General features: G+C 39.6%; 1 protein-coding gene across 1 annotated transcript in view; it reads left to right on the forward strand.

Annotated features, from left to right (window-relative positions):
* Positions 1–27726, forward strand: part of L2HGDH (L-2-hydroxyglutarate dehydrogenase) — a 70070-nt gene that overhangs the window by 1061 nt on the left and 41283 nt on the right. The window contains exons 2-4 of the mRNA XM_023222626.3: positions 8571–8686; positions 9432–9583; positions 17718–17849. Of these exons, the coding sequence (XP_023078394.1) occupies positions 8571–8686; positions 9432–9583; positions 17718–17849 (400 nt within the window). The remainder of the gene's footprint in view (positions 1–8570; positions 8687–9431; positions 9584–17717; positions 17850–27726) is intronic.

Consider the following 27726-nt stretch of genomic DNA (forward strand, 5'->3'; position numbering starts at 1 on the left):
CCCATCGGAAGCAGCTCTTATGCTAATCAAAGCCCGCAGAATTCAGTGTCCTATGATTTATAGTTTGGACGTGACTTTCGAAACCACTGTCTTTCTCTGCCCTCTGTAGAAGAAACAGTTTATGTGAAGGCGGTAAGGCTTGGAGAGGTTTTGGCTATTTTGAGGACTAGAAGGTGGGCCATATGAGTGTGACTGAAGCTTAGTGGAAGACAGATGGTGTGGAATGACCCGGGAGAAGGACTACATCACAGCGAGGTTTTTATTTTATTTTAACCACACGTTAACTTTTATTCTAAGAGCCACGGGAGGCTATTTAAAAGGTTTTTAAGAAGAGGCTACACTTTGGGAGGCCGAGGCGGGCGGATGGCCTGAGGTCAGAAGTTGGAGACCAGCCTAACCAACATGGCAAAACCCCGTCTCTGCTAAAAATATTTTAAAAATTAGCCTGGCGTGGTGGTGGGCGCCTGTAATCCCAATTACTTGGGAGCCTTAGGCAGGAGAATCGCTTGAACCTGGGAGGTGGAGATTGCAGTGAGCCGAGATCCCGCCATTGCACTCCAGCCTGGGCAACAGAGCGAGACTCTGTCTCGCAAAAAAAAAAAAAAAAGAAAGAAAGAAGAGACCAGCGATTAAATGTTGATGTTGTAAAAGTTGACTCTGGCTGCTGCGTGTTGGTGGAAGGGGGGAGTAGAGTGGGAGACCAGTAATAGTGATTGTGATTTTTTGTGGGGCATGTAGACAGTTCTTTTGGGAAGCTTTTCTTAAGGAAAGAAAAGTAGGGCTAGTGAAAGTTTTGTTTATAATTAAAATGTTTTTTAAAAAAATTTTTGGCGTCAGGATCTCACTCTGTTACCAAGGCTGATTTGCAGTGGCACAATCATAACTCACTGCAGCCTCCACCCTCTTGGGCTCAAGTGATCCTCCCGCCTCAGCCCCCCTCCCCAACTCTTCCTGCCCTCCAGAAGCTGGGACCACAGGCAGCTAATTATTTTCCTATTTTTTGTAGAGACATCGCCCAGGCTGGTCTCGAACCCCTGACCTCAAGTGAACCTCCCTCTTCAGCCCCCCAAAGAGCTGACAGTACAGGTGTAAGCCACTGTGCCTGACCTATACTTCTATTTTGAAATAATTATAGATTCATTGGAAGTTGCAAAAGTAGTACAGGCCAAGCATAGTGACTCAGGCCTGTAATCCCAGTGCTTTGGGAGGCTGAGGCAGGAGGATCACTTGAGCCCAGGAGTTTGAGACCAGCCTGGGCAAAATATGAGATCCCATCTCTACAAAATAAAAAATAAAAATAAATAAACAGTACAAAGAGATCCCATGTACCCTTCACCCCTTTTACCCCAATGAAAACGTCTTACATAACTGTAGTACAATATCAAAACCAGGAAATTGATATTGGCAAAATCCATGGACATTGTTCAGCTTTCATCAGTTTTACATGTATTCGTGTGTGTGTAGTTCTATGCAGTTTAATCATATGTATGAATTTGTGTAACTACCACCTCAATTAAGATAGGAAAATGTGTCCAGGCATGGTGGCTCAGGCCTATAATCCCAGCACTTTGGGAGGCCGAGTTGGGAGGATCGGTTGGGCCTGAGTTAGAGACTAGCCTAGGCAACAAAGAGAGATAGCAAAACCTCTGGTCTACACAAAAATTAAAAAATAATTAGCCAGGTGCGGTGGCTTGCTCCTGCAGTCCTGGCCACTTGTGGAGCTGAGGCAGGAGGATCACCTGAGCCCAGGAGGTTGAAGGTGTGGTGACCTGTGGTTACACCACTGCACTGAAGCGTGGACAACAGAGCAAGACTCTCTTAAAAAAAAAAAAAAAAAGGTGGTATAAAAATATTCTGTTGCCACAAGGTTATCTGTTGTGTTACCTATCTCTTTATACTCACACCTTCCTCTCCATTCTTCCTAACTCTTGGCAACTGTGAATCTAATTTTTTTTTTTTTTTTTTTTAACGCAGAGTCTCGCTCTGTCACCCAGGCTGGAGTGCAATGGCATGATCTCGCCTCTTTGCAACCTCTGTCTCCTGGGTTGAAGTGATTCTCCTGCCTCAGCCTCCTGAATAGCTGGGATTACAGGCATGTGCCACCATGCCCAGCTAATTTTGTATTTTGAGTAGAGATGAGGTTTCACCGTGTTGGCCAGGCTGGTCTCAAAACTCACCTCAGGTGATCCATCTGCCTCAGCCTTCCAAAGTGTTGGGGTTATAGGCATGAGCCACTGCACCCGGCCTGAAATTTTTTTTATCACCAAATATTTACTATAAAACTTTTAGAAAAAGGACAAAATCTTTGGACCTTGAGATGACATCAAAAGCGTGATCTCTAAAAGAAAAAAATGGACAAAATGGACTTCATCAAAATGAAAAACTTTTGCTCTGCAAAAGACTCTGTTAAGAGGATGAAAAAACTACCAAGAGATTGGGAAAAAATACCAGCGACTGCATATCTCCCAAAGGACTATTACATAAAATACATAAAGAACTCTCAAAACAAGCCTTTGGAGACTGGCTTTTTTCGCACAGCATAATGTCCTTAAGATCCATCCAAGGTGTTGCCTGTGTTGATAGCGGGTTTTTCAAAATTGTTGAATAGAATTCCATGGTATGGATACATCACAATTTGTTTAACCATTTAACATTGGTTGAAAACATCTGAGCTGCTTCCAGTTTTTGGCTATTATGAATAAAGCTACTATGAACATTCATGTTCAGGTTTTTGTATGAACATAAGTTTTCATTTCTCTGGAATAAATGCCCAAGAATGCAGTTGCTGAGTCATGTAGTAAGTCCATGTTTAGTTTTTTTTTTTTTTTTAAGAAACTGCCATACTCTTTTTCAGAGTGGCTGTACTATTTTACATTCCCACCAGCTATGTGTGAGTAATCCAGTTTCCCTTCATTCTCACCAGCATTTGGGGTTATCACTTTTTAAATTTTAGCCATTCTGATAGAGATGTAGTGATATCTCATTGTGGTTTTTCTTTACATTTCTCTGATGCAATGGTGTTTGAACAATGCAGTGACTAATGGTATTGAACATCTTTTCATGTGCTTCTTTGCCATCTGTATATCTGTCCTCTGATGAAATGTTTGTTCATATCTTTTGCCCACTTTTTTTTTTTTTTTTTTTGGAGAAGGAGTTTCACTCTTGTTGCCCAGGCTGGAGTCAGTGGCATGATTTTGGCTCACCGCAACCTCTGCCTGCTGGATTCAAGCGATTCTCCTGCCTCAGCCTCCCGAGCAGCTGGGATTACAGGCATGCGCCACCATTCCTGACTTGTTTTGTATTTTTGGTAGAAATGGGGTTTCTCCATGTTGGCATGGCTGGTCTCAAACTCCCGACCTCAGGTGATCTGCCCACTGTGGCCTCCCAAAGTACTGGGATTAAAGGCGTGAGCCATCGCACCTGGCCTGCCTATGTTCTAAATGGCTTGTTTCGAGAGTTCTTTTATGTATGAGTCCTTTGGGAGATATGCAGTTGCTAGTATTTTTTTCCCAATCTCTTAGTTTTTTTATCCTCTTAACAGAGTCTTTTGCAGAGCAAAAGTTTTACGTTTTAATAAAGTCTATTTTATCTATTTTTTTCTTTTATGGATAATGTTTTTGACGTCAACTCTAAGTCCCAAGATTTTGCCCTATTTTTTCCTGAAAATTTTAAAGTGAATATTTGGTGACATAAAAAATTTCGTGTTAATGTTTTTAACTATAATGGTAGTGTGTGTTTTTAGAGATGCCTTTTAGAAATTAACATTGAAATATTTACAGATGAAATAATGTGGTGTTTAAGATTTGCACCAAAATAATATACTACAGGAGGGGATGAAATAGAGTATAGAAGAAGCAAGATTTGCTGTGAGTTGATAATTAGTGAAGCTGGGTGATGTATATATGGGGTTTCATTGAACTGTTTTGTCTAACTTTATGTAAGTATGAGCTTTTCCATAAAAAGATTAAGAAAATTATCTGTTAAACCATTCATTGGGGTTAACCTGAGATTAAGTGAGTTGTAGAGAAAGATGTCCCTTTCAGCCTCCATGGTTAGCTTGGCCTGCAACTGCCCTCCAGTATTCATCTCTGACTGTTGTTCTGTTCATCTTTCTCCGTAGTGGATGCTTGGAGATTTGTGCTTTAGTTTGTGAAACATATTTCAATGATTTTGTGTCACTGGATAAAACAGTGATTCTTCAGATTTGAGGGGGGGAGTGAAGGGTGGCACATGTAATTGAAAAAAGCATATTCAGTATGATAGTTTTATGTTTGAAAATAAGAAGAATTTATTGATGGTTGTAATATAATCTGCAAAAACAATATATTGGCTGGGAATCTGTACCAAGGTAATAATTCTAAGTGGAAGGTCTACCTCCCCAAAAGCTTTTGTGTTATAATTATCAAAAGGCAGCAAGGGGCTAGGTGCAGTGGCTCATGCCTGTATTCCCAGCATTTGGGGAGGCCGAGACGATCGGATCACCTGAGGTCAGGAGTTTGAGACCAGCCTGACCAACATGGTGAAACCTCGTCTCTACTAAAAATACAAAAACTAGCCCAGCATGGTGGTGTTCACCTATAATCTCAGCTACTAGGGAGGCTGAGGCAGGAGAACCGCTTGAACCTGGGAGTGGGAAGTTGCAGTGAGCCAAGATCATGCCGCTCCACTCCAGTGTGGGCAACAGAGTGAGACTCTGACTCCAAAATTTTTTTAAACATTTTCAGTATAAACAAAACTTACACTAGCCCTGCTTTTTCTTACCTTAAGAAAAGCTTCCGAAAAGAACTGTCTACATGACTCACAAGAAATCACAATCACTATTACTGGTCTCCCACTCTACTGCCCCCATCCACCAACACACAGCAGCCAGAGTCAACTTTTAGAACATCAACATTCAATCACTAGCCTCCATCTAAAAAAAAAAAGCCAAAAAACAAAAACAAAAAAAAAACCCAAAAAAACAAAAGGCAACAAGTATGAGAAACATTATGATGGAAGTCAAGACCACCCGTGTAAGTGCCAAGGTTATGCTACCTTTTACAGAAAAGTGAGGCTTGAAGGCAAAGCAAAGTATCATAGTTGAACTTGAAAGTAAGAAACAAAAACAGTATGAAAGTTGTCTCTCTTATATACACACTGCCATGTAATTGATGTAGATATCAACTTGATAAATTAAAAAAATACAGCCAGGTACGGTGGCTTATGCCTGTAATCCCAGCATTTTGGGAGGCCGAGGCGGGCGGATCACGAGGTCAAGAGATCAAGACCATCCTGGCCAACATGGTGAAACCTGGCTCTACTAAAAATATAAAAATTAGCTGGGCCTGGTGGCACACACCTGTAGTCCCAGCTACTCAGGAGGCTGAGGCAGGAGAATCACTTGAACCCAGGAGCTGGAGGTTGCAATGAGCCGAGATTATGCCACTGCACTCCAACCTGGTGACAGAGCCAGACTCCGTCTCACCAAAAAACAAAACAACAACAAAAAAAAACAGTTGGTCAAAACAGTCGGTCCTCGTTTTTGTGGGTTCTGCATCTGCAGATTCAACCAACTATGGATCAGAATATTTGGAAAAAACAATAAAAAATAACACAATTTAAAATACAGTATAACAACTATTCACATAGCATTTACATGGTACTATGTACTATAAGTAATCCAGAGACGACTTAAAGTATATTAGAGAATGTGTGTTGGCCGGGCGCGGTGGCTCAAGCCTGTAATCCCAGCACTTTGGGAGGCTGAGACGGGCGGATCACGAGGTCAGGAGATCGAGACCATCCTGGCTAACACAGTGAAACCCCGTCTCTACTAAAAAAATACAAAAAACTAGCCGGACGAGGTGGCGGGCGCCTGTAGTCCCAGCTACTCGGGAGGCTGAGGCAGGAGAATGGCGTGAACCTGGGAGGCGGAGTTTGCAGTGAGCCGAGATCTGGCCACTGCACTCCAGCCTGGGCGACAGAGCGAGACTCCGCCTCAAAAAAAAAAAAAAAAGAGAGAATGTGTGTAGATTATATGCAAATACTGTGTCATTTCATATAAAAGACATGAACATATGCAGATTTCCCATGGTATCCATGGGAGTCCTGAAACCAATCCCCTGTGGGTATTGAGGGATGACTATATATAAAATATGATTAAGTAATACACATACAAATATCTTAAGTATTTGTAAATGTTTTGAACACCTGCCTTAGTGGAAGATTATAGAGGTTTTGAAAAATAAAAAGCCTATCTTAACAATAGTTATTCTTCTGGAATTCTTAAAAGCCAGGATATTTTAGAATCCATAAAACATCTGTTTATTGTGACAGTTGTGTAAAGGGTCAATGGCTGTAAATCAGTGAAGTAACTCTAGTGGAATGTGAATGCTTTACCTTTTATCTACTGAACTTATGTTTTTAAAAACCTGTTTAAAGGCTTGGACTTCCAAATACACTCTGATCATATTAGTAATTTTTTAGTTGACCACTGTAAGCATTTGCCAATAACTAGTATTAATGTAGTGGACCCAGAATCCCATTTTGCTTGTGCTGCTCTTTTTGTACCCTCTCTTCTTAAATGTGGGTATCATTCACCATCCTTGACAACCATTTTATCCTATCTAAAGCTGCTGCAGGAGAAGCACCTGCTGAGCATCACCTGGAGGTTCTCCCTGTTTAAGTTATGAGGCTTATGCTCTGACTGAGGGAACTTTATTCACTTATGACCCCCAAATTAATTTAAGATGTAGGATTTGATTTATCAAGCTTACATGTTAGTTCCTAGTTGTCTAGGTATCTGTTTCTGGTTCCAGATGTAGCCACAGATGTGGTAACAATTCTAATCAAATTGATGTGCTTTGCTAAGGATTTTGAAATTGAAACTTAGGTCACTTTTCAAAGAAAGGCCCTAATCTATGAAATTTCCCTCTGTCTGCTGTTCCTAGAAGATCCATATTTGTTGACCATCAGGTCAGTGTTAAAGGTAATCTTTTAAGCTTCTAATTGCAGAGTTATATAAATTATACATGCCTGTTCTAAATTTTGTAAATATTTGTATAATCAGGGTTTGCCATGGCAAAGATTGTGGTTCCTAAGCCCATTTCTGGACCAATTATTGCCCCAAGGTTTATTTTCTCAGAGTTGTTTCCTTCTCAAAGAAAAACATGTAAAAATTCTTGCACACTAAAGTGTTAAAGCTTTAATGTGTTAATGCATTGTCAAGAATACTACATTGGAATTTTAAAAGGATAAGTAGTAGAATCATGACTATGCTTAACACAAAGTATACTCATGCACTGCATAACAACGTTTTGGTCAGCCGCAGACTGCATGTACAGTGGTGATACCAAAGATTATAATACCGGTTTTTTTCTGTACCTTTTTTATATTTACACATTTTTAGATGTACAGATACTTACCATTGTGTTACAGTTGCCTGCAATATTCAATATAGTAACCTGCTGTACAGGCTTGTAGTCTAGGAGCAATAGGCTATACCATATAGCCTAGGTGTACAGTAAGCTATATCATCTAGGTTTGTGTAAGTACATTCTGTGATGTTGCACAATGAAATCACCTAGCAATGCATTTCTTAGAACCTATCTCTATGGTTAAGCAATGCATGACTGCAGTCACTTATGTAACCAGCCCGGCTGCTGTGCTATGGAAATATAGAGCAGATTGGGCAACCAGCTATCCTGCCTGCCAGTAAGCCGTAGTTGATTACCCTGCTGACCAGCGATGTGTATAACTTTTGAGGGGTTTTTTTAAATGCGTATAACTTTTTTTTTTTTTTTTTTTTTGAGACAGGGTCTGGCTCTGTCTCTCAGGCTGGAGTGCAGTGGCATGACCTCGGCTCATTGCAACGTCTGCCTCCCAGGTTCAAGCAATTCCTCAGCCTTAGCCTCCCAAGTAGTTGGGATTACAGGTGCCTGCCACCACACCCAGCTAATTTTTGTATTTTTAGTAAAGATGGGGTTCTACCATGTTGGCCAAGCTGGTCTTGAACTCCTAACCTCAAGTGATCCACCTGCCTTGGCCTCCCAAAGTGCTGGGATTACAGGCATGAGCCATCACACCCAGCTTTGATTCGTATAACTTTTAAGGGTTTTTTTTTTTAAATATGTGTGAAACCAAATAGCACAGGGCCCAATACTTTTTTTTTTCTTTTTTGTTTTTTGAGATGGTGACTTGGTCTGTCACCAGGCTGGAGTGCAATGGTGCGATCTCGGCTCACTGCAGCCTCCGTTTCCCAGGTTCAAGTGATTCTCCTGCCTCAGCCTCCCAAGTAACTGGGACTACAGGCGTGTGCCACCACGCCCAGCTAATTTTTGTATTTTTAGTAATGTTGGGGTTTCACCATGTTGGCCAGAATGGTCTCGATCTCTTGACCTCGTGATCCACCAGCCTTGGCCTCCCAAAATGCTGGAATTACAGGCATGAGCCACCACGCCGGGCTGCCCAGTACATTTTAATGATTACAAATTAATAGTTTAATTGTCCATTGATGATGAAAATTGTGCATGTGAAGTTTGGCAAGGTCTACTGTAAATATACATTACTTTAAAGATGACTTTCTTTTGAAGCTCGTTTGATATAGTCATTGTTGGTGGCGGAATTGTGGGGCTTGCCTCTGCCAGAGCACTCATCCTGCGACATCCATCACTTTCTATTGGTGTTCTGGAAAAGGAGAAAGATTTAGGTACGTATATAATCAAAGTTGTTCTTTGGGCTTACTTGGGCATCTGCTCATTTTGTCTATTCTGAATCTTTCATGCTGAATGTCAATGTTAGTATCTTAGTTTGTGTTCTAAAAGCAGAGTGTGGGACAAGGACATGGCTATAGGTTGTTTATTTGAGAGGTTAAAGCACAGTGTGGAACAAAGAGGACATGTTTATAGGTTATTTATTTGAGATGTTATCTGAGGAAACAGGAGTGAGGGGATGAGGAAAGTAAGACAGGGAGGGAGGAAAAGACACGAGAACACATCAAGATTGCTGCGGTGAGCTTGATTCCACCGGAACCTCTGAGGAGCAGTATAATGTCTCCCAGGATTGTGCTCACGTATTCATCAGCTCCTGTCCCTATTGGTTGAGGATTGCTGCTGGTGATGTTGAGCACCCTGTGCCCTTCTCTAAAAAAGTTAGCAGAGGCCCCAAGGCAGAGTGCAAAGAGACATAGTGGGTCCCTGAAGTGTGGTGTGCTGGTAATGAGAGGTAAGTTTGTGCACCAAAGATGTAGTTGAAATCAAGAGACGGACTGGAAGGATGCGACATGGATACCAGGGATGGCTGTGAGAAGAAGCTACCAGTGATCTGAACAAATTCAGGCAGAATTTTACATGATGTGGTCTCTAATAGCTTCAACTATTAGTTTGTTCTCTTACCTCTTATGTTTTGTATGAATCATGTACTTACTCTTATACCCTGTTTGTCTTGTTCTGTAGCTGTTCACCAGACTGGACATAACAGTGGTGTCATACATAGTGGAATTTATTATAAACCTGAGTCTCTGAAAGCCAAATTATGTGTACAAGGTGCAGCCCTTCTCTATGAATACTGTCAGCAAAAGGGAATTTCCTACAAGCGGTGTGGCAAGGTATGGCATTTTACCAGAGCCTTCACTAATTTCCAACTAGCATTTTCTTAGTGATGTTTAATATTACATTTTTTTTAATGTGGTATTTTGTTTCTTTGTATCTATGTAATTTTTGAAATCTAATCTTAGGGAATAACTAAAAAAAGATGGTGTGACTTTATGTAATTTTCTAAATAAAAGTTTTATTGACATATAATTTATGTACCATACATTTCGCCCTTTTAAAGTGCACAGATCAGTTTTTAGTATACTCACAGAGCTGAGCAATCATCACCACTATCTAATTTTAGGCTTTTTCATCACCCCAAAAAGAAACCCCATATCCATTAACAGTCACTCCCCATTTCACCTCCCCTGATGCCCTAGCAACCACTTTCTGTCTGTGGATTTGCCTATTCTACACTTTTCATATAAATACTTTCATATACTATGTGGTCTTTTGTGCTGACTTCTTTCACTTAGCATAATGTTGTCAAAGTTCATCCATGTTATAGCATGAATCAGTACTTCATTCCTTTTGTGGCTGAAGAATATTCCATTGTATGGATATACCACATTTTGTTTATTTGTTCATCAGTTGATAGACATGTGGATTGTTTCCACCTTTTGGCTACTATGGATACTGCTGCTATGAACATTCATGTACAAGTTTTTGTGTGAACATATGTTTTCATTTATGTTGGGTATATACCTGGGGGTGGAATTGCTGGTTGTCAGGGTAACTCCATGTTTAACATTTTGAGGAACTGCAAAATGGTTTTCCAAAGCTCTGTACTATTTTACATTCCCACCAGTAATTAATAAGGATTCCAATTTTCCATGTTCTTGCCAACATGCATTTTGATTTGTCTTTTTTATTTTAGCCATCCTAGTGGAAGTTTTGATTTGCAGTTCCCTAGTGATAATGATGTTGAGTGTCTTTTATTTCTTCCTTTTTAGAAAATAGTTCTATTTTCTAAATATTAGCCAGATACTGTGGCTAATGCCTGTAATCCCGGCACTTTGGAAGGCCAAGGCTGGAGGATCACTTGAGCCCAAGGGTTCGAGACCAGCTTAGGCAACATAGTGAGACCCCATCTCTACAAAAAATTTAAAAAGTTAGCCAGGTGCGATGGTGCACACCTGTAGTCCCAGCTACTTGGGAGGCTGAGGTGGGAGGACTGCTTGAGCCTGGGAGATCGAGGCTGCAATGATCCGTGATCGTGCCACTGTACTTCAGCCTGGGTGACAGAGCGAGGCCTTGCCTTAAAAAAAAAATTAAAATTATTACTTTTTAACTTTATTTCTTATTTAAAAGTTGAGACAGGATCTTTCTTTGTTCCCCAGGCTGGTCTCAAACTCCTGGCTTCAAGCACTCCTCCTGCCTTGGCCTCCTAAAGTGCTGGGATTACAGATGTGAGCCACTGTGCCTGGACTAAAATTATTTTTTAATTGACAAAAACTGTATATATTTATCATGTACAACATGTTGTTTTGAAGTATGTATACATTGTGGGCCGGGCACGGTGACTCACGCCTGCCTGCAATCCCAGCACTTTGGGAGGCTAAGGCAGGTGGATCACGTGAGGTCAGGAGTTTGTGACCAGCCTGTCTAACATGGTGAAACCCCATCTGTACTAAAAATATAAAAATTAGCCAGCTGTGGTAGCACACACCTGCGATGCCAGCTACTCGGGAGGCTGAAGCACGAGAATTGCTTGACCCTGGGAGGCAGAGGTTGCAGTGAGCTGAGATCACACCACAGAATTCCAGCCTGGGCAACAGAGTGAGACTGTGTCTCAATAAGTATGTGTACATTGTGGAATGGCTAAATCAAGCTCAGCAACATATGCATTACCTTCCATACTTATTGTTTTTTATGATGCAAAGTCTTAAATCTACTCTCTGAGCAGTCTTCAAAAGTATAGTCAACATTTTGTGTAACAGATATCCTGAACTTATTCCTCTTACTTAACTGAAATTTTGTGTCCTTTAACAAGTATCTTTCCATACCACCCCTGCCTCCCTCAGCCCCTGGTAACCACCATTCCACTTTCTACCTCTGTGAGTTCAACTTTTTGAGATTCTACATATAAATGAGATCATGCAGCATTTATCTTTCTGTGCTCGGTTTATTTCACCTAAGATAATGTCCTCCAGGTTCATCTCTGTTGTCATTTGTGGCATCGACCATTTGTGACAATAGAGATGAACATGGAGGATATTATCTTACGTATTTCTCATTATCTTAAAGATTTTCTCCTTTTTTAAGGATGATGGGTATTTTGTTGTTTATCCGCCTAACCCGGCCTCCCACAGTGTTGGGATTACAGGCGTGAGGAACCATGCCTGGCCTGATCATATGGTTTTTGTCCTTCATCTTGTTGATATGATGTGTCACATTGATTCATTTACATATGTTGAACCATCCTTTGCATCCCTGGGTTAAATCCCACTTGGTCATGATGAATGATCTTTTAGATGTGTTGTTGAATTTAGCTTGCTAATATTTTGTTAAGGATTTTTGTATAGTGTTCATCAGGGATATTGGCCTATAGTTTTCATTTTTTTGATGTGTCTTTGTCTGGTTTTGGTATTGGTAATACCAGCCTCATGGAATGTGTTTGGAAATATTTCCCCCTCTATTTTATGGAATAGTTTGAGTAGGGTTTGGTATTAGTTCTTCTTTAAATGTTTGGTAAAATTTAGCAGTGAAGCCATCAGGTTCTGGGCTTTTCTTTACTGGGAGACTTTTTATTATGGCTTCGATCTTATTGCTTGTTATTGGTTTGTTCAGGTTTTGGATTTCTTCATGGTTCAATCTTGGTAGGTTGTATGTGTCCAGGAATTTACTCATTTCTTCTAAGTTTTCTAATTTATTGGCATATATAGTTGGTCATAGTAGCCTTTAATAATTTTTTGAATTACTGTGGTATTGATTGTAATGTCTCCTTTTTCATCTCTGATTTTATTTATCTGAGTCTTCTCTTTTTCTTAGTCTGACTAAAGGTTTGTCAATTCTATTTATCTTTTCAAAAAACCAACCTTTCATTAATCTTTTGTATTGTTTTGTTTCAATTTCATTTATTTCTGCTCTGGTCTTCATTATTTCTTTTCTTCTACTAATTTTGAATTTGGTATGCTCTTGCTTTTCTAGTTTTTTAAGATGCATTGTCAGATTATATGAAGTTCTACTTTTTTGATGTAGGTGCTTATAGCTATAAACTTTCCTGTTAGTACGGCTTTTGCTGTTTCCCAAAGGTTTTGGTATGTTGTGTTTCTATTTTCATTTGTTTCAACAGATTTTAAAATTTCCTTCTTAATTTCTTCATTGACTCACCGGTCATTTAGGAGCATATTGGTTTTGTTTGCTTGTTTGTTTATTTTTTGAGATAGAGTCTCGCTCTGTCACCGAGGCTGGAATATAGTGGCACTATCACAGATCACTGGAGCCTTGACCTCCCAGGCTCAAACAGTCATCCCACCAGCCAGGCGTGGTGGCTCATGCCCATAATCCCAGCACTTTGGGAGGCCGAGGCAGGGAGGATCACCTGAGGTTGGGAGTTCGAGACCAGCCTGACCAACGTGGAGAAACCCCATCTCTACTAAAAATACAAAATTAGCTGAGTGTGGTGGCACATTCCTGTAATCCCAGCTACTTGGAAGGCTGAGGCAGGGTAATTAATTGCTGGAACCTGGGAGGCAGAGGTTACAGTGAGCTGAGATCGTGTCATTGCACTCCAGCCTGGGCAATAAGAGTGAAACTCTGTCTCAAAAAAAAAAAAAAAAAAGTCCTCTCACCTCAACCTCTGGAGTAATGGGTATCACAGGTGCACCACCATGCCTGGCTAATTTTTTTTTTTTTTTTTTTTTTTTTGAGACTGAGTCTTGCTGCCACCCAGCCTGGAGTGCAATGATGCCATCTCAGCTCACTGCAACCTCCACCTCCTGGATTCAAGCAATTCTCCAGCCTCAGCCTCCCAAGTAGCTGGGACTACAGGTGCACACCACCATGCCTGGCTAATTTTTGTATTTTTAGTAGAGATGTGGTTTCACCTTGTTAACTAGGCTGGTCTCAAACTCCTGACCTCAAGGGATCTACCCGCCTCAGCCTCCCAAAGTGCTGGGATTACAGGCGTGAGCCACCATGCCCAATCATTTTGTTGTTGTTGTTGTTGTTGTTGCTGTTGTTTTTAAGTTAGGATCTCTCTCCATTGCTCAAATTGGTCTGAAACTCCTGGGCTCAGGTGTTCAAGTGATTTCTCACCTTGGCCACCTAAAGTGTTGGGATTACAGGTGTGAACCACCGTGCCTGGCCAGCAGCATATTGTTTAATTTACATGTGTTTGTATAGTTTCCAAAATTCCTCTTGTTATTGATTTCTAGTTTTATTCCATTGTGGTCAGAGAATATACTTGATATAATTTCATTAAAAAAATTTTTAGGCCGGGCACGGTGGCTCAAGCCTGTAATCCCAGCACTTTGGGAGGCCGAGATGGGCGGATCACGAGGTCAGGAGATCGAGACCATCCTGGCTAACACGGTGAAACCCCATCTCCACTAAAAAAAAATACAAAAAACTAGCCGGGCGTGGTGGTGGGCGCCTGTAGTCCCAGCTGCTCGGGAGGCTGAGGCAGGAGAATGGCGGGAACCCGGGAGGCGGAGCTTGCAGTGAGCTGAGATCCGGCCACTGCACTCCAGCCTGGGCGACAGAGCGAGACTCCGTCTCAAAAAAAAAAAAAAAAAAAAAAAAATTTTTAAAGACCTGTTTTGTGGCCCAACATATTGGTCTATCCTTGAGAATGAGCCACGTGCTGGAGAGAAGAATATATATTCTGTGGCTTTTGGATGAAACTCTGTAAATATCTATTAGATCCATTTGGTCTGTAGTGCTCAGTAATTTATTCTTTGTGATGCTTTTGTGAGAATTGTTCTCCTAATTTCACTTTTTATAATTCATTGGTAATGCATGGGATATGATTGATTTCTGTATGTTGATTTTTTTTAATCCAGTGACCTTTCTGAACTCATATTGTTCTAATTGTGTGTGTGTCTGTCTGTCTATGAATTCCTTAGGCTTTACTATATGCAGGATCATGTCATCTGCAAATAAATTTCTTTTCCAATTTAGATGACTTTTACCTACTTATTCTGCTTACCTGATTTCCACGGGTGGAAGCTCCAATACTGTGTTGAACAGAAGTAGTAAAAGTGAACCTTCTTGAATTGTTCTTGATCTAATAGAGGAAGCATTCAATCTTTTACCCTTAAGTTTGATGTTAGCTGTGGATTCCCTTTATCAGATTAAGGAAGTTCCTTTCTGTTCCTAGTTTGTTGAGTGTTTTCTATCATGAAAAGGTGTTGAATTTTCTCAAATGCCTTTTCTGCTTCTATTGAGGTGATCATGTGGTTTTTATCCTTTATTCTATTAATGTAGTGTATTAATACATTTTTGGATGTTAAATTGGTTTTACATTCCTGTGATAAATCCCTCTTGGTCATGGTGTAAAATCCTCTCTATATGTTGCTGCATTCAGTTTATTAGTATTTTGTTCAGGGTTTTGCATTAGTATTTTTAAGGGATATTGGTTTGCAATTTCTTACGATATTTGGTTTTGGTAAAAGGCAAAATATTTTTTCTTTCTGAAGAGAAACCAGAGCACTGGTTGTAGTATCAAACTAATATTGGCCTCACAGAATTAGTTGGGAAGTGATTCTTACTCTTCTGTTTTTTGGAAGAGTTTATGAAGAATTAGTATTTTTTTTTTTTAACATCTGGTAGCATTCGTGAATAAAGCCTGTCAACCTGGGCTTTTTTTTTTAATGTGGGAAGTTTTCAGTCACTTCATGTGTTATAGGTTTATTAAATTTTTCTTGTCGAATCAGTTTCAGAACTTTGTGTTTTTCTAATAATTTGTTCATTCCATCTAGATTTTCTAGTTTGTTGCCATTCAATTGTTCATAGTGTTCTTTTATAAGTCCTTTTATTTCTGCAATGTTGGTAGTCATGTCCCTTCTTCATGTAAGTTTTTTTTTTTTTTTTGGAGACAGGATCCCACTTTGTCACCCAGGATGGAGTGTAGTGCCCCATCCTGAGCTCCTGAGCTCCTGAGCTCAAGTGATCCTCCCACCTCAGCCTGCTAGTAGCTGGGACTACAGGTGCACACCACCACACTCACCTAATTCTTTTGTATTTTTTTTTTTTTTTTTTTTGTGACAGGTTTTGCTATGTTGCCCAGGCTGTTCTCGAACTCCTGAGCTCAAGCGATCCACCAGCCTCAGCTTCCCAGAGTGCTAGGATTACAGGCATGAGCCACCGTGCCTGGCCCTTATAATTTTTAAGAATAAAAACTTATTGTCACCATTAAAGATGCTGGGTGTGGTAGCTCACGCCTGTAATCCCAGCACTTTGGGAGGCTGAAGTGAGTGGACCACCTGAGGTCAGGAGTTCGAGACCAGCCTGGCCAACATGGTGAAACCCCATTTCTACTGAAAATATAAAAATTAGCTGGGCATGGTGGCGGGCACCTGTAATCCCAGCTACTTGGGAGGCTGAGGCAGGAGAATCATTTGAACCTGGGACACAGAGGTTGCAGTGAGCCGAGATCCTGCCATTGCATTCCAGCCTGGGTGACAAGAGTGAAACTAAAAAAAAGATGCTTTGAGGAAAAAAAAAAAAAAATTGTAGGGCTGGACTCAGTGGCTTATGCCTGTAATCCTAGCACTTTGAGAGGCTGAGGTTGGCAGATTACTTGAGCCCAGGAGTTGGAGACCAGTCTGAGCAATGTGATAAAATGCTGTCTCTACTAAAAATACAAAAAATTAGCTGAGTGTGGTGGCACATGCCTGTAGTCCCAGCTTCTAGGGAGGCTGAGGTGGGAGAATCACTTGAGCTTGGGAAGTCGAGGCTACAGGGAGTCATGAATGGGCCACTTCACTACAGCCTGGGCAGTGGGAGTGAGACCCTGTCTCAAATAAATAAATAAATAAATAAATAGAAATTTAAAAAATAGAAACAATTTTTTTTGAGAGACAGAGTCTTGCCCTGTTGCCCAGGCTGGAGTGCAGTGGCACAATCACAGCTCACTGCAGCCTTGAACTCCTGGGCTCAAGTGGTCTTCTTGTCTCAGCCTTTGAAGTAGCTTGGATTATGGACATGAGCCCCGGTGCATGGCCACATTTTAAAAAATAATTCAGTAAAATGGGCCTGACATAAGTGGAAAAGACAAGATATAAAAGTCTAGTTTCAGTTTTTCTTATTGAGTTGTAAAAATTCTTTACATATTCTAAATACGAGATCTTTATCAGCTACGTGATTTGCAAATATTTTTTCTCATTGTGTGGGTTATCTTTTCAATTACTTGATAGAGTCCTTTGATTCCACTTCTGTTTTTAAGGTTAATTATTTATTGATTTAAGCCTTTACACCTTGATTAAAAGTGTCACCTCATGAAATTCTGTTCCCTCTTTGGTATGAAATAATGACTTGTGAATTCTAATATACCTTCAAATATGCACCTGTGTTTTCCTTTGCCCCTTTCCTTAAGTAAAAAAGAAACTGTACCTCAAACAGATGTTTTTCCCATAAATAAATAGAAAATAAGTTGATGAATTTACTGGTTTTCCCCTTGCAACAGAATGTATTAGTAAATACTTTATAATGTATTCCAAAAATAAAAGGGATTATCTTGTCAGTTATATTCCATTACATTCAATACCAGTTGTCTTTCTGATGTGCTGATATTTTACATTTTCCTGAAGAAATAAGGAGGCCATTCTGTTTTGTCGGGGTGGGGAAATAAAGTCCCAGCAACTTATGCTTCTCTCCCTTCTGGGATTGAGAATGTGGTAGTGATGAGTTGCTTATGGCCAAGATGCACATAGAGACTGTGGTAACGGAATGGAAATTGAGGCTATATTTCACTATTAGGGAAAATTTGTTTTTATGCCATTTTCTTAAGACAACTTTTCTTGGTGGAGGAAGAAAACAGTCATGAAGAAAGGAAGAATTAGATATGTGAAGAAAAAATAATATAAAACAATTAACCTCGTTTGGGTCATACAATAGTTGATGATTTTCCATTGACTTTATCTTTCATCACTGATGATACATTGACCTCTATCAATGCTCCTTACCTTTTTTTTTTTTTTGAAGCTTATAGTAGCTGTTGAACAAGAAGAAATTCCCAGACTTCAAGCCTTGTATGAGAGAGGCCTCCAGAATGGTGTCCAGGGCCTGAGGCTGATCCAGCAGGAGGATATAAAAAAGAAGGAGCCATATTGTAGGGTAAGTGATTAACCAGCGTCAAAGGGATGTTTTTATTTAGGGCTTAGTCCTGTGACATGGAGGCTGAGGGTGAGTTTATAGGAGGCAGGAATAATGTAAAATCAGTCAGATAATCCTGTCACAGAAGTAGTGAAATGACAGACACAAGAGAGCATTGCCACAAACTCTGGACACCTGATTTCTTTCTTTGTGAGAAAATACCAGGTCTGACCAACATGAACAAAGACAGGAGGAGGCCTGAGACCACATGGCATGTTTGGAAAACACTGAGCAGTGAGGTGTGATTGGGAGCATTGGGTATATAGGGAAAGATAAGAGATGAGACTGAAAAGGCAGGGTTAGGCCCACATAAAGGGCTTGGCATTCATGCTGATAACATTGAAGTTTATCCAGTAGGCATGGGGAGCCATTGAACATTTTTGGAGGAGGGCAGCTGTAGTGTCTGATCTATATCACAGGCAAATAAGGCTGGCATGAGTTTGAAGAGTAGCTTGTAGACTATCTTCCTTAAACTTGCCATAGGGAAAAAAACAGATCTTTATTCATGAAAGAGACAGGAATAGTAATATAATAGTTATTCTGCATGTTAACTTTCACTGATAGCCTTTCAGAAACTATTAGTCCAACTTTGCAGTTTCACTGACTGTTCCAATGAATGGCTAATTTTCTCCTGTGGGTAGAAATTTAACTGTTCCAATAGCTGGACTCCTGGAATGTGTCTCAGAGAATATGACCTTGAACTCGCTATCAGGCAATGCATTTTAACTTGGTTTAGAGAAACACTATGGGAAATAGGCTGGAAAATGTGTAGACTATTAGACCATTTATTTGTTCATCTACATCTCTCAGAGTGGCATGCCTGCACTGCAGTGTTTTGTCTTCCCCATTCTACTCCTTGACCCCAATTACTGTCTTTGAATTGTGCTTTGGTTTTATGGCATCAACCTATGGAGAAGGTCATTGTGTCAATCACTGTGACCTCCATTGTGAGGATGTGATTGAGGATATAAGTTATTCACTCTGTTACACAACATCTTGCTCTGAGAACCTGCAGGAGACATTTCTCTCAGATCTTAGTTCTGAGAATAATTTTATTCTTCCTGACCACAGTTGGCTTGTTTCTATCTTATGGACATTGAGTGATTTAACTGATTGCATTGGCCTGTGTACTTTGGCTGCAAGGAAGCTCAGAGACACATTTGTGCCCTACTCCCGCCAGATATCTAGGGCCTTAAACATACATTTTTATTTTTGTATACTAACTTCCCTCTTCATTTCATCTTAGCTTTCCACCCTCCTTTTCTGTCTACCCTAATTTCTTGGAACCATAACGCACAATGGAAATTATAAATGGATAGCTTAGTGAATTTTCACAAAGTGTGACCAGCACCCAGGACAACAAACAAATGTTACCAACCTTCCAGTACTCCCCTCATGTCCTTCCACTAGGACATTTCCCCTAAGAGTAACCACTGTCCTGACTTCTTACATCATAGGTGATTGAATTTTAGGTAAGTAGAATGATATAATATGTGTTCTTTTGTATCTGAGCTTTTTTTTTGTTTTTTTAGACAGGGTTTTGCTCTGTTGCCCTGACTGGAATGCAGTGGCACAGCATTATTATAGCTCACTGTAACTTTGAACTCCTGAGCTCAAATAATCCTCCCACTTCAGCCTTCCAAGTAACTGGGACAACAGGTGTGTGCTACCACATCCAGCTAATTGTTTTTTTAAAAAATTTTTTTTAATTAAATTTTTTGTTAACCCAGGCTGGTCTTGAATTCCTGGGCTCAAGTGATCTACCCATCTTGGCCTCCCAAAGTGCTAGGATTACAGTTGTCAGCCATCATGCCCAGCTGTATCTGGGCTTCTTAAGTTCAATATTGTTTATTAAATTCATCCATATTGTTACATATATTTGTAGTTTGTTGTCCTTGCCGTATACCATATCATTCGTTCTATGAATGTAGCATGATTCATTCTACTGTTGATGGGCATTTGGATAGTTTCCAATTTGGGACTCTTCCAAATATTGCTGCTATGAAAATTCTAGTACATATGTTTTAGTGAGCACATGTACACGTTTTTATTGGGTATATACCTATGAAGGAACTTGCTAGTTTGCAATTTATGGATATGTTTAGCTTTGGCAGGTATTGCCAGGGTTTTCCAAAGTGTTTGTCCCAATTTATACTCTCATGAGCGTTCCAGTGCTCCATATCCTCAACCAACACTTGGTATTGCTTATTGTTTTTATTTTAGCCATTCTGGTGGGTATGTAGTAGTATCATATTATGATTTTAATTTATATTTCCCTGTGGACTCACACATTTATGCACCTTTGTATGTATTTATTGACCATTTGGATATTTTATTTTGTGAAGTACCTGTTTGAGTCCTTTACCCACTTTTCTACTGGGTTGACCGTCTTATTAATTATTATTCATTTTAGGACATATGTAGTCTGGATATGAGTCTTTTGTTGGATATATATACACACACACACACACACACACACACATATATAAACACACACACACAAACTGCATATCACAAATATCTCCTACTACTCTGTAGCATGTCATTTTTTTTTTTTTTTTTTTGAGACGGAGTCTTGCTCTGTCACCCAGGCTGGAGTGCAGTGGCCAGGTCTCAGCTCACTGCAAGCTCCGCCTCGGGGGTTTACGCCATTGTCCTGCCTCAGCCTCCCGAGTAGCTGGGACTACAGGCGCCTGCCACCTCGCCCGGCTAGTTTTTTTTTTTTTGTATTTTTTAGTAGAGACGGGGTTTCACCGTGTTAGCCAGGATGGTCTCGATCTCCCGACCTCGTGATCTCCCCGTCTCAGCCTCCCAAAGTGCTGGGATTACAGGCTTGAGCCACCGTGCCCAGCACATGTCATTTTATTTTATTTTATTTTTTGGAGAAATAGGGGGTCACTCTGTCACCCAGGCTGGAGTGCAGTGGTGTGATCACAACTCACTGCAATCTTGAACTCCTGGGCTCAAGCAATCTTCCTGCCTCAGCCTCCTGAGCAGTTAGGACTACAGGTGTGTGCCACCACACCCAGCTAATTTTGTATTTTTGTATTTTTGCAGAGATGGGGTCTTGCTATGTTGCCTAGGCTGGTCTCAAGCTCTAGGGCTCAGGTGATCCTCCTGCCTCGCCCTCCCACAGTGCTGGGATTGCAGCATTTCACTTTCCTAATATTGTCTTCAGATTAATAGAAATTCTTAATCTTAATGTTACCAATTTATGCCTATGTTTGTTTTTTATGGTTAGTGTTTTTTGCACTTTAGTTAAATTTTCTGGATGCATTCAAAGACTTTGTAAGAGAAATAAAATAAAATAGAAAAAAAAAAAAAGAAATCTTTGCCTAGCCCAAGATCTAGAAGATATTCTATGTGTTACTCTAAAAGTTTTTTATTTTACGTTTCACATTTAGATCTGCAGTCCATTTGGAATTGACTTTTATATATGGTATAAGTTAGGGGTCAAGGTATATTTTTTCCCCGAACAGATATCCAGTTGAGTCAGCATCACTTATCAAAAAACCATTATTTTCCCACTGTGCTGCAGAATTGCCTTTATGATACCAGGTATGTGGCGGGTCTGTGTCTGGACTCCATTCTGTTCCATTGCCTCTTCTGTGCTACTACCATAATGTTTAATTATAATAGCCATTTTATTTAAATGGGGTTTCACTCTGTCACCCAGGCTAGAGTGCAGTGACGTGATCACAGCTCACAATGGCCAGCTAATTTTAAAATGTTTTGTAGAGACAGAGTCTCATCATATTGCCTAGGCTGGTCTCGAACTCCTGGGCTCAAGTGATCCACCTGCCTCGGCCTCCCAAACTGCTAGGAATACAAGCATGAGCTATAGTAGCTTGGCCTATAGTAGTTTTTTTTTTTTTTTTTTGAGACGGAGTCTCTCTTTGTCACCCAGGCTGGAGTGCAGTGTCACCATCTCGGCTTACTGCAACCTCCATCTCCTGGGTTCAAGCAATTCTCCTGTCTCAGCCTCTCCAGTAGCTAGGATTACAGGCACCCACCAACATGCCTGGCTAATTTTTGTATTTTTATTTATTTATTTATTTTGAGAAGGAGTTTCACTCTTGTTGCCCAGGATGGAGTGCAATGGTGCAATCTCAGCTCATCGCAACCTCTGCCTCCTGGGTTCAAGTGATTCTCCTGCTTCAGCCTCCCAAGTAGCTGGGATTATAGACATGCACCACCAGGCCCAGCTAATTTTGTATTTTTAGTATAGACGGAGTTTCTCCATGTTGGTCAGGCTGGTCTCGAACTCCCGACCTCAGATGATCCTCCAGCCTCGGCCTCCCAAAGTTCTGGGATTACAGGCATGAGCGCCTGGCCCTATAGTAGCTTTTTAATAGGCCTGGATATCTGGTAGAGTTAGGACTTCAGTTTTTTTCTTCAACATTATCTTGGCTTTTCTTGGATCTTTACATTTCTACATGAATTTTGGAGTTAATTTGCTATTCTCCACAAGATAACCTGTTATGATTTTGATTAAGGTTGCACTGAATCTGTATGTCTATGTGGAGACAATTTACATCTTTGTAGTATGGAGTCTTCCAATCCTTGAACTTCATATATCCCTCCCTTTGCCTGGATCTGTTTTAATTTATTATATAATGTATTATAATTTTCAGGATAGAAGTCTTACATGGCATGTCTCTTACATTTATGTCTACAAATAATTTGTATTTGATGTTTTCTGATACTCATTAATAGTATTGTTATTTAAAGTTCATTTTTTATTTGTTTATTGCAGGTGTATGTGGATATATAATTGATTTCTGACCTTGTATTCAACTTTCTAGTTAAATTCACTTATTGGTTCTAAATAATTTGTCTAGAAATTCTTTTGGATTTTTTATACTCAAACATTTTATCTGCAAATAATAACTATTTTATTTCTTCTTTTCTAATTCATATACTTGGTTGATCCAATGGTTAATCCTAGTTTGTATAGTTTTATATGTGTTTTTTTATTTTTACAAACTGCTTCATCTTTTCTGCAAAAAGACAAGATAGAAATGTATTTTTTCAAGTTCAGGACAAATAAAAGCTTAAAGAAAAAAATGTATTTTTTCCCTTTATCTCTGGTTGTAAAGTTAAAGTTGGGTCAAAATATGCAAGATTTTCTGACTTCATGTAAAACTCCTAAGATGCTGATAGTACCCAGGAGTCTAAATAATGTTGAATGAGTTCTTCCTGCAGAGAGAAGGTGATAGCATCTTGGTCTCCAGTAAGCCACCTATTCCTTTCCTGGCACCCAGTCAGGATAATCAAACTGTTTTGTTGTGGGATACACTAGGTCTTGTTACTTCCCTTTTCTCTCCTCAAATATTTCTTATTTCTCTGAGATAGTGAATTAGTGACTGATTTTTTTAAGTAGAATATTTTCATTGACCGTCTTATTTTGGCCACCTGCTTATTTCACACACTGAGCAAATCCTGAATGGTCAAAGTCAAGGTTGGCAAATTCTGTCCTGTGGGCCAAATTCATCCTGCCACCTGTTTTTGTATGGCCTGAAAGCTAAAAATGTTTTTGTTTTTTTTTTTTTTTTGAGACGGAGTCTCACTCTGTCACCCAGGCTGGAGTGCAGTGGGGTGATTTCTGCTCACTGCAACCTCCGCCTCCCTGGGTTCAGCAATTCTCCTGCCTCAGCCTCCCATGTGGCTGGGATTACAGGCACATGTCACCATGCCTGGCTAATTTTTGTATTTTTAGTAGAAACAGGGTTTCACCATATTGGCCAGGCTATTCTTGAACTCCTGACCTTGTGATCGCCTGCCTCAGCCTCCCAAAGTGGCGGGATTATGGGCGTGAGCCACTGTGCCCGGCCATGCTAAAAATGTTTTTTACATTTTAAGTGTGTTAAAAAAAATTAAAAGAAGAACATTATTTTGTGATGAATTAAAATTATATGAAATTCATCCAGGCATGGTGACGTGTGCCTGTAATCCCAGCCACTTGGGAGGCTGAGGCAGGAGAATCACTTGAACCCAGGAGGCGGAGGTTCAGTGAGTGGAGATTGGGCCACTGCACTCAAGCCTGGGCAACAGAGCGAGATTCCTCTCAAAAAAAAAAAAATAAAATAAAGAAAAAAAAACTATTATATGAAATTCAAATTTCAGTGTCCATAAAGTTTTACTGAAATACAACCGCAAATATTCATTTATGTATTGTCTGTAGCTGTTTTTGTGCTGAACAGCCTCATTGAGTAGTTGCAACAGAGATCATAAGCCTAGATAGTCAAAAATATTTACTATCTGTCTCTTATAAAAAAGGTTGCCTACCCTTGATCTAAATAGCAGGTAGCTACTGAAGGACTTGAACAGAACACTGACAGTCAAAATGTACTAATTTAGCAAAGTTTATCGAATTTGAATATGTAATATGGAACTGAACATGCGGAGAGGAGAACCAAAGCCACTTATTGTTATTTTTGAATTATCTGATTCCAGTAATTCTCAGACTTAAGGGAGTTTTGACATGTTATCCTTTAGTTTATCTTGTTGCATCCTTCCATTTTTTAAAATTAACTTGGATCTAGCATAAGGTGAGCAGTATAATGTGGCTGTTGATAAGTCAAACAGACATAAGCTCCACTCTCACATCTGCCTCTTTAATGGCTGCTAACATTGAGTGGGTTATAATCTTTCTAATCCTCAGACTCCTCATTTGTAAAATGGAGATTATTTTGAGAATTAAATGAAATACTATGTATAAGGCATTCGGCTTATGTTAATCCCTTAAGAAATGGTAGATATTATTATATGCTTATTTAAACAATCCTAGTAAATTCAAATTGGTTTTGTTTGAAATATTTGGGGATGTTTTCATTTCTGCTTTCTTCAGCTTTTTTCTGCCAGCCTCCTCTAAGCCATAAAGCCAGCCTCCTCTGGTCAGGTCATTAGAGTGCTCTTTCTAGATCTTTGAATGACATGCTCCCTGAATCATGAATTGTTAGTAAAGCTAATTAGATCTTTAAACTAAATTTGTTGTAATTTTGTCTTTTAACACACTCAATGGTTTTGTAATGTACTGTGTAGATAAGAAACAGGATAATAGATTATCCTGTTAAGATAATTAAGAATATTTAATTATATGTATTCTTCCCCCAGTTTATATTTCCCCTTTTCTTGATGTGTTACATTTATTGTTTTATTCTTTTTATTTTCTTTAAGGCATATCAGTCTTTTTTAGAGTGAGATAGCCTATTTTAAAACAATGGAGAGAGATCCTGGCATATTATAAAACTAGGGTTGTGAATAATTGATATAAGGGCTGGTTGTTTAGACTGATGTTATGCTTCAAAGGAAAAATGCTAGTATTAAAATTAAGAAATTAGGAGGCTGTTACATATGTGGGAGCAGAGAGTATATGGGAAGTCTCTGTACTTTTGCTCAATTTTTCTATGAACTTAAAACTGCTCTTAAGAGTCTACTTAAAAAATTTAGATTAAACCCACTTCCTGTTTCTTAGCTATGCAGTGCATTACAAAACTGTTGAGTGTGTCTAAAGACAAAATTACAACAGATTTAAAGACCAAATTAGCTTTTTTATTGATTCATGAATCAAGGAGCATCTCATTCAATTAGAAAAGGCACTCTGATGAGCTGACCAGAGGAGGTTGGCTTTATAGGCAGAAAAGAGCTGAAGAAAGCAGAAACAGAGAACCACTGCACTCCAAATAATTTAATTGTAGAGTTTGAAAAACAGTATTACTGGTATCCTAGTGGTACGGAAATTTTTGGAGAATTGGTCTATCTGGTTGTTGTCTGTTGTATATACTTGTTAAGGCTTTAGAGATAGAAAAAATTGGAACAGGAATCCATGATTTTTTATATTATGCGTTACTGAAATAAAAACTTTTCAGATGTTGTAAAGGTTATGGATGAGTCTGGATATTGTTTTCTGTGCCTGATGATGTGATCATCACAGGTCCTTGGAATGAGGTCAGTGAGATATGTGTGCATAGGTAATGAAATTATATGTATTACACATACTTTTGTGTCTTATAAATGAAGAAACTGTTATTTTCCCAGGGTCAAACAGCTCCCAAAGAGTTCCCACCCCAAGATCTGACTCAGAACTGGTATTTTTTTCTGTTTGGTTCAACCAAAGGTTCTTTGATTACTATGTGCCAAATACTGTGTTAGGCACTGTAGATAGATAAGAAGATGAATAAGGCATGGCTGTCAACCTGAAGGAGGTTGTAGTGTAAAAGAAGATATAACTTAATATAGTGATAAGTATTCTGATAGAGCTGGTACTCTCTTGTACCAATATTAAGGGAATGCTTTTAGCTTCGTACAATTGTTTAAGAAAGCCTCAGAGACAAACCCCCACTTGAAAGATGAATGAGTAAAATAACTTACAAAAGAGGCATATTCTGCTTCTCTCTGAGGCCTCCACGATATACTTTATATGATTCTAAGTTGTAATCATTAGTGTTTACATGTGTTTAGGGATGGCAGTATGTAGTAGAACATGTAGTTTGATTATTTTCTAAAGATGTTTTGAATAAAGTCCTTCCTTCCTCACCAACCTCACCACTGCTATATGATAAAATGTCACCACTGCTATATGATAAAATAGTGGATAAAGTGTCCATGGTACAGGGTCACTTCTTTTTTTTCCAGGCCCCCTAGAAAGAAGTTTACCAGGGCAGCTCTAAAGGGTTTCTTAGACGAGGTCCCTTTAAGAAAACCAAGTAACATCAGGGAGAGGCCCTTGGAAAATTTTAAACTGCCACTGTAAACTTTGACTTGGGAGGATAACTCTTTTTATTTTTTTTTAAGTGCTTCTTGCAGAGCATGGCTACCCCATAAGCAGTACGTCCAGAGTAGCTGAAGATAACTCTTGACTGCTCCCTTTCTGGGCAAATCCTCACTGCTACTCTGACCTCTGGTCTGCTTTTGCCATTTTATTAACACTGTTGGTCAATCACATGTTCATCTCTTCCTCTGTATCCTGACTGAGATCTGCTCTCAACTTTTCCTGTCCTGCTTGCCTGGTTCTTGCCTGATTCTGATCTGCCAAGGCCTCAGATTTCAATCTCTGACCTGCTGACCTGGACAGTTCATGCCCAACCTCCTGGGTGACAGACACAGCCAGCCTGTCCACCAATACCACCCCAACTTGGCAGCCTCTACCTTGCAGCTAGTCCCAGGCCAGAGCATTGGATCCCTTGGTGATGATGACTTTTTTCACCTTTCTACAACACACATGTATAGGTGGGGCACACCAACATCTTATGAGGAGGGGGAAAGCCAAGACTAGAAAGAGAAAGAAAAGAAGGGACACCTTCTAGGGAAGGTCTGGAATGGAGTAAGGGGGATCTTGTGTGTTTAAACACAGCCCTCAAATTCAATCCTTCAGTAAATGTTTGAGTGTCTTCAGTATGTCAGACGTTGTGCTGGGTAATGGGAGCATAAGATGAATAAGGAAGCTATTTGAAATTGTAAAAAACTATTGATTGAGAGTGAAGCACTTTTACAGAATGTTTTTATCCCTCTGTTATGCTTGTCACATAATTTTATGCTAGGTAAGGAAGTTTTCGTGGACTAATCTATTGGTATTATCCTAAGTGAGCGTCTAAGGTTATTGTACCCAAAATACTGTTTATAGGTTGAAGTTGAGTTATAGTTCCTGACATGTGAATTTAGTCAATGACTAAGTCTTATGTTTATTGACTGTATCAAAACAGAAGGCATGATTTCCTATGCTTGGCAAATACTCTTGTATTCTAGAATTGAGACTGTCAGGAAAATGATGAAGTTTGCCAAACATTGCTTTTAGTTTGTTAAAAAGAGACTGTTGATGTTTTGGGAGTCTTTACTC

Source organism: Piliocolobus tephrosceles, chromosome 6 (assembly GCF_002776525.5).
Source record: "Piliocolobus tephrosceles isolate RC106 chromosome 6, ASM277652v3, whole genome shotgun sequence".
Taxonomy (NCBI): domain Eukaryota; kingdom Metazoa; phylum Chordata; class Mammalia; order Primates; family Cercopithecidae; genus Piliocolobus; species Piliocolobus tephrosceles.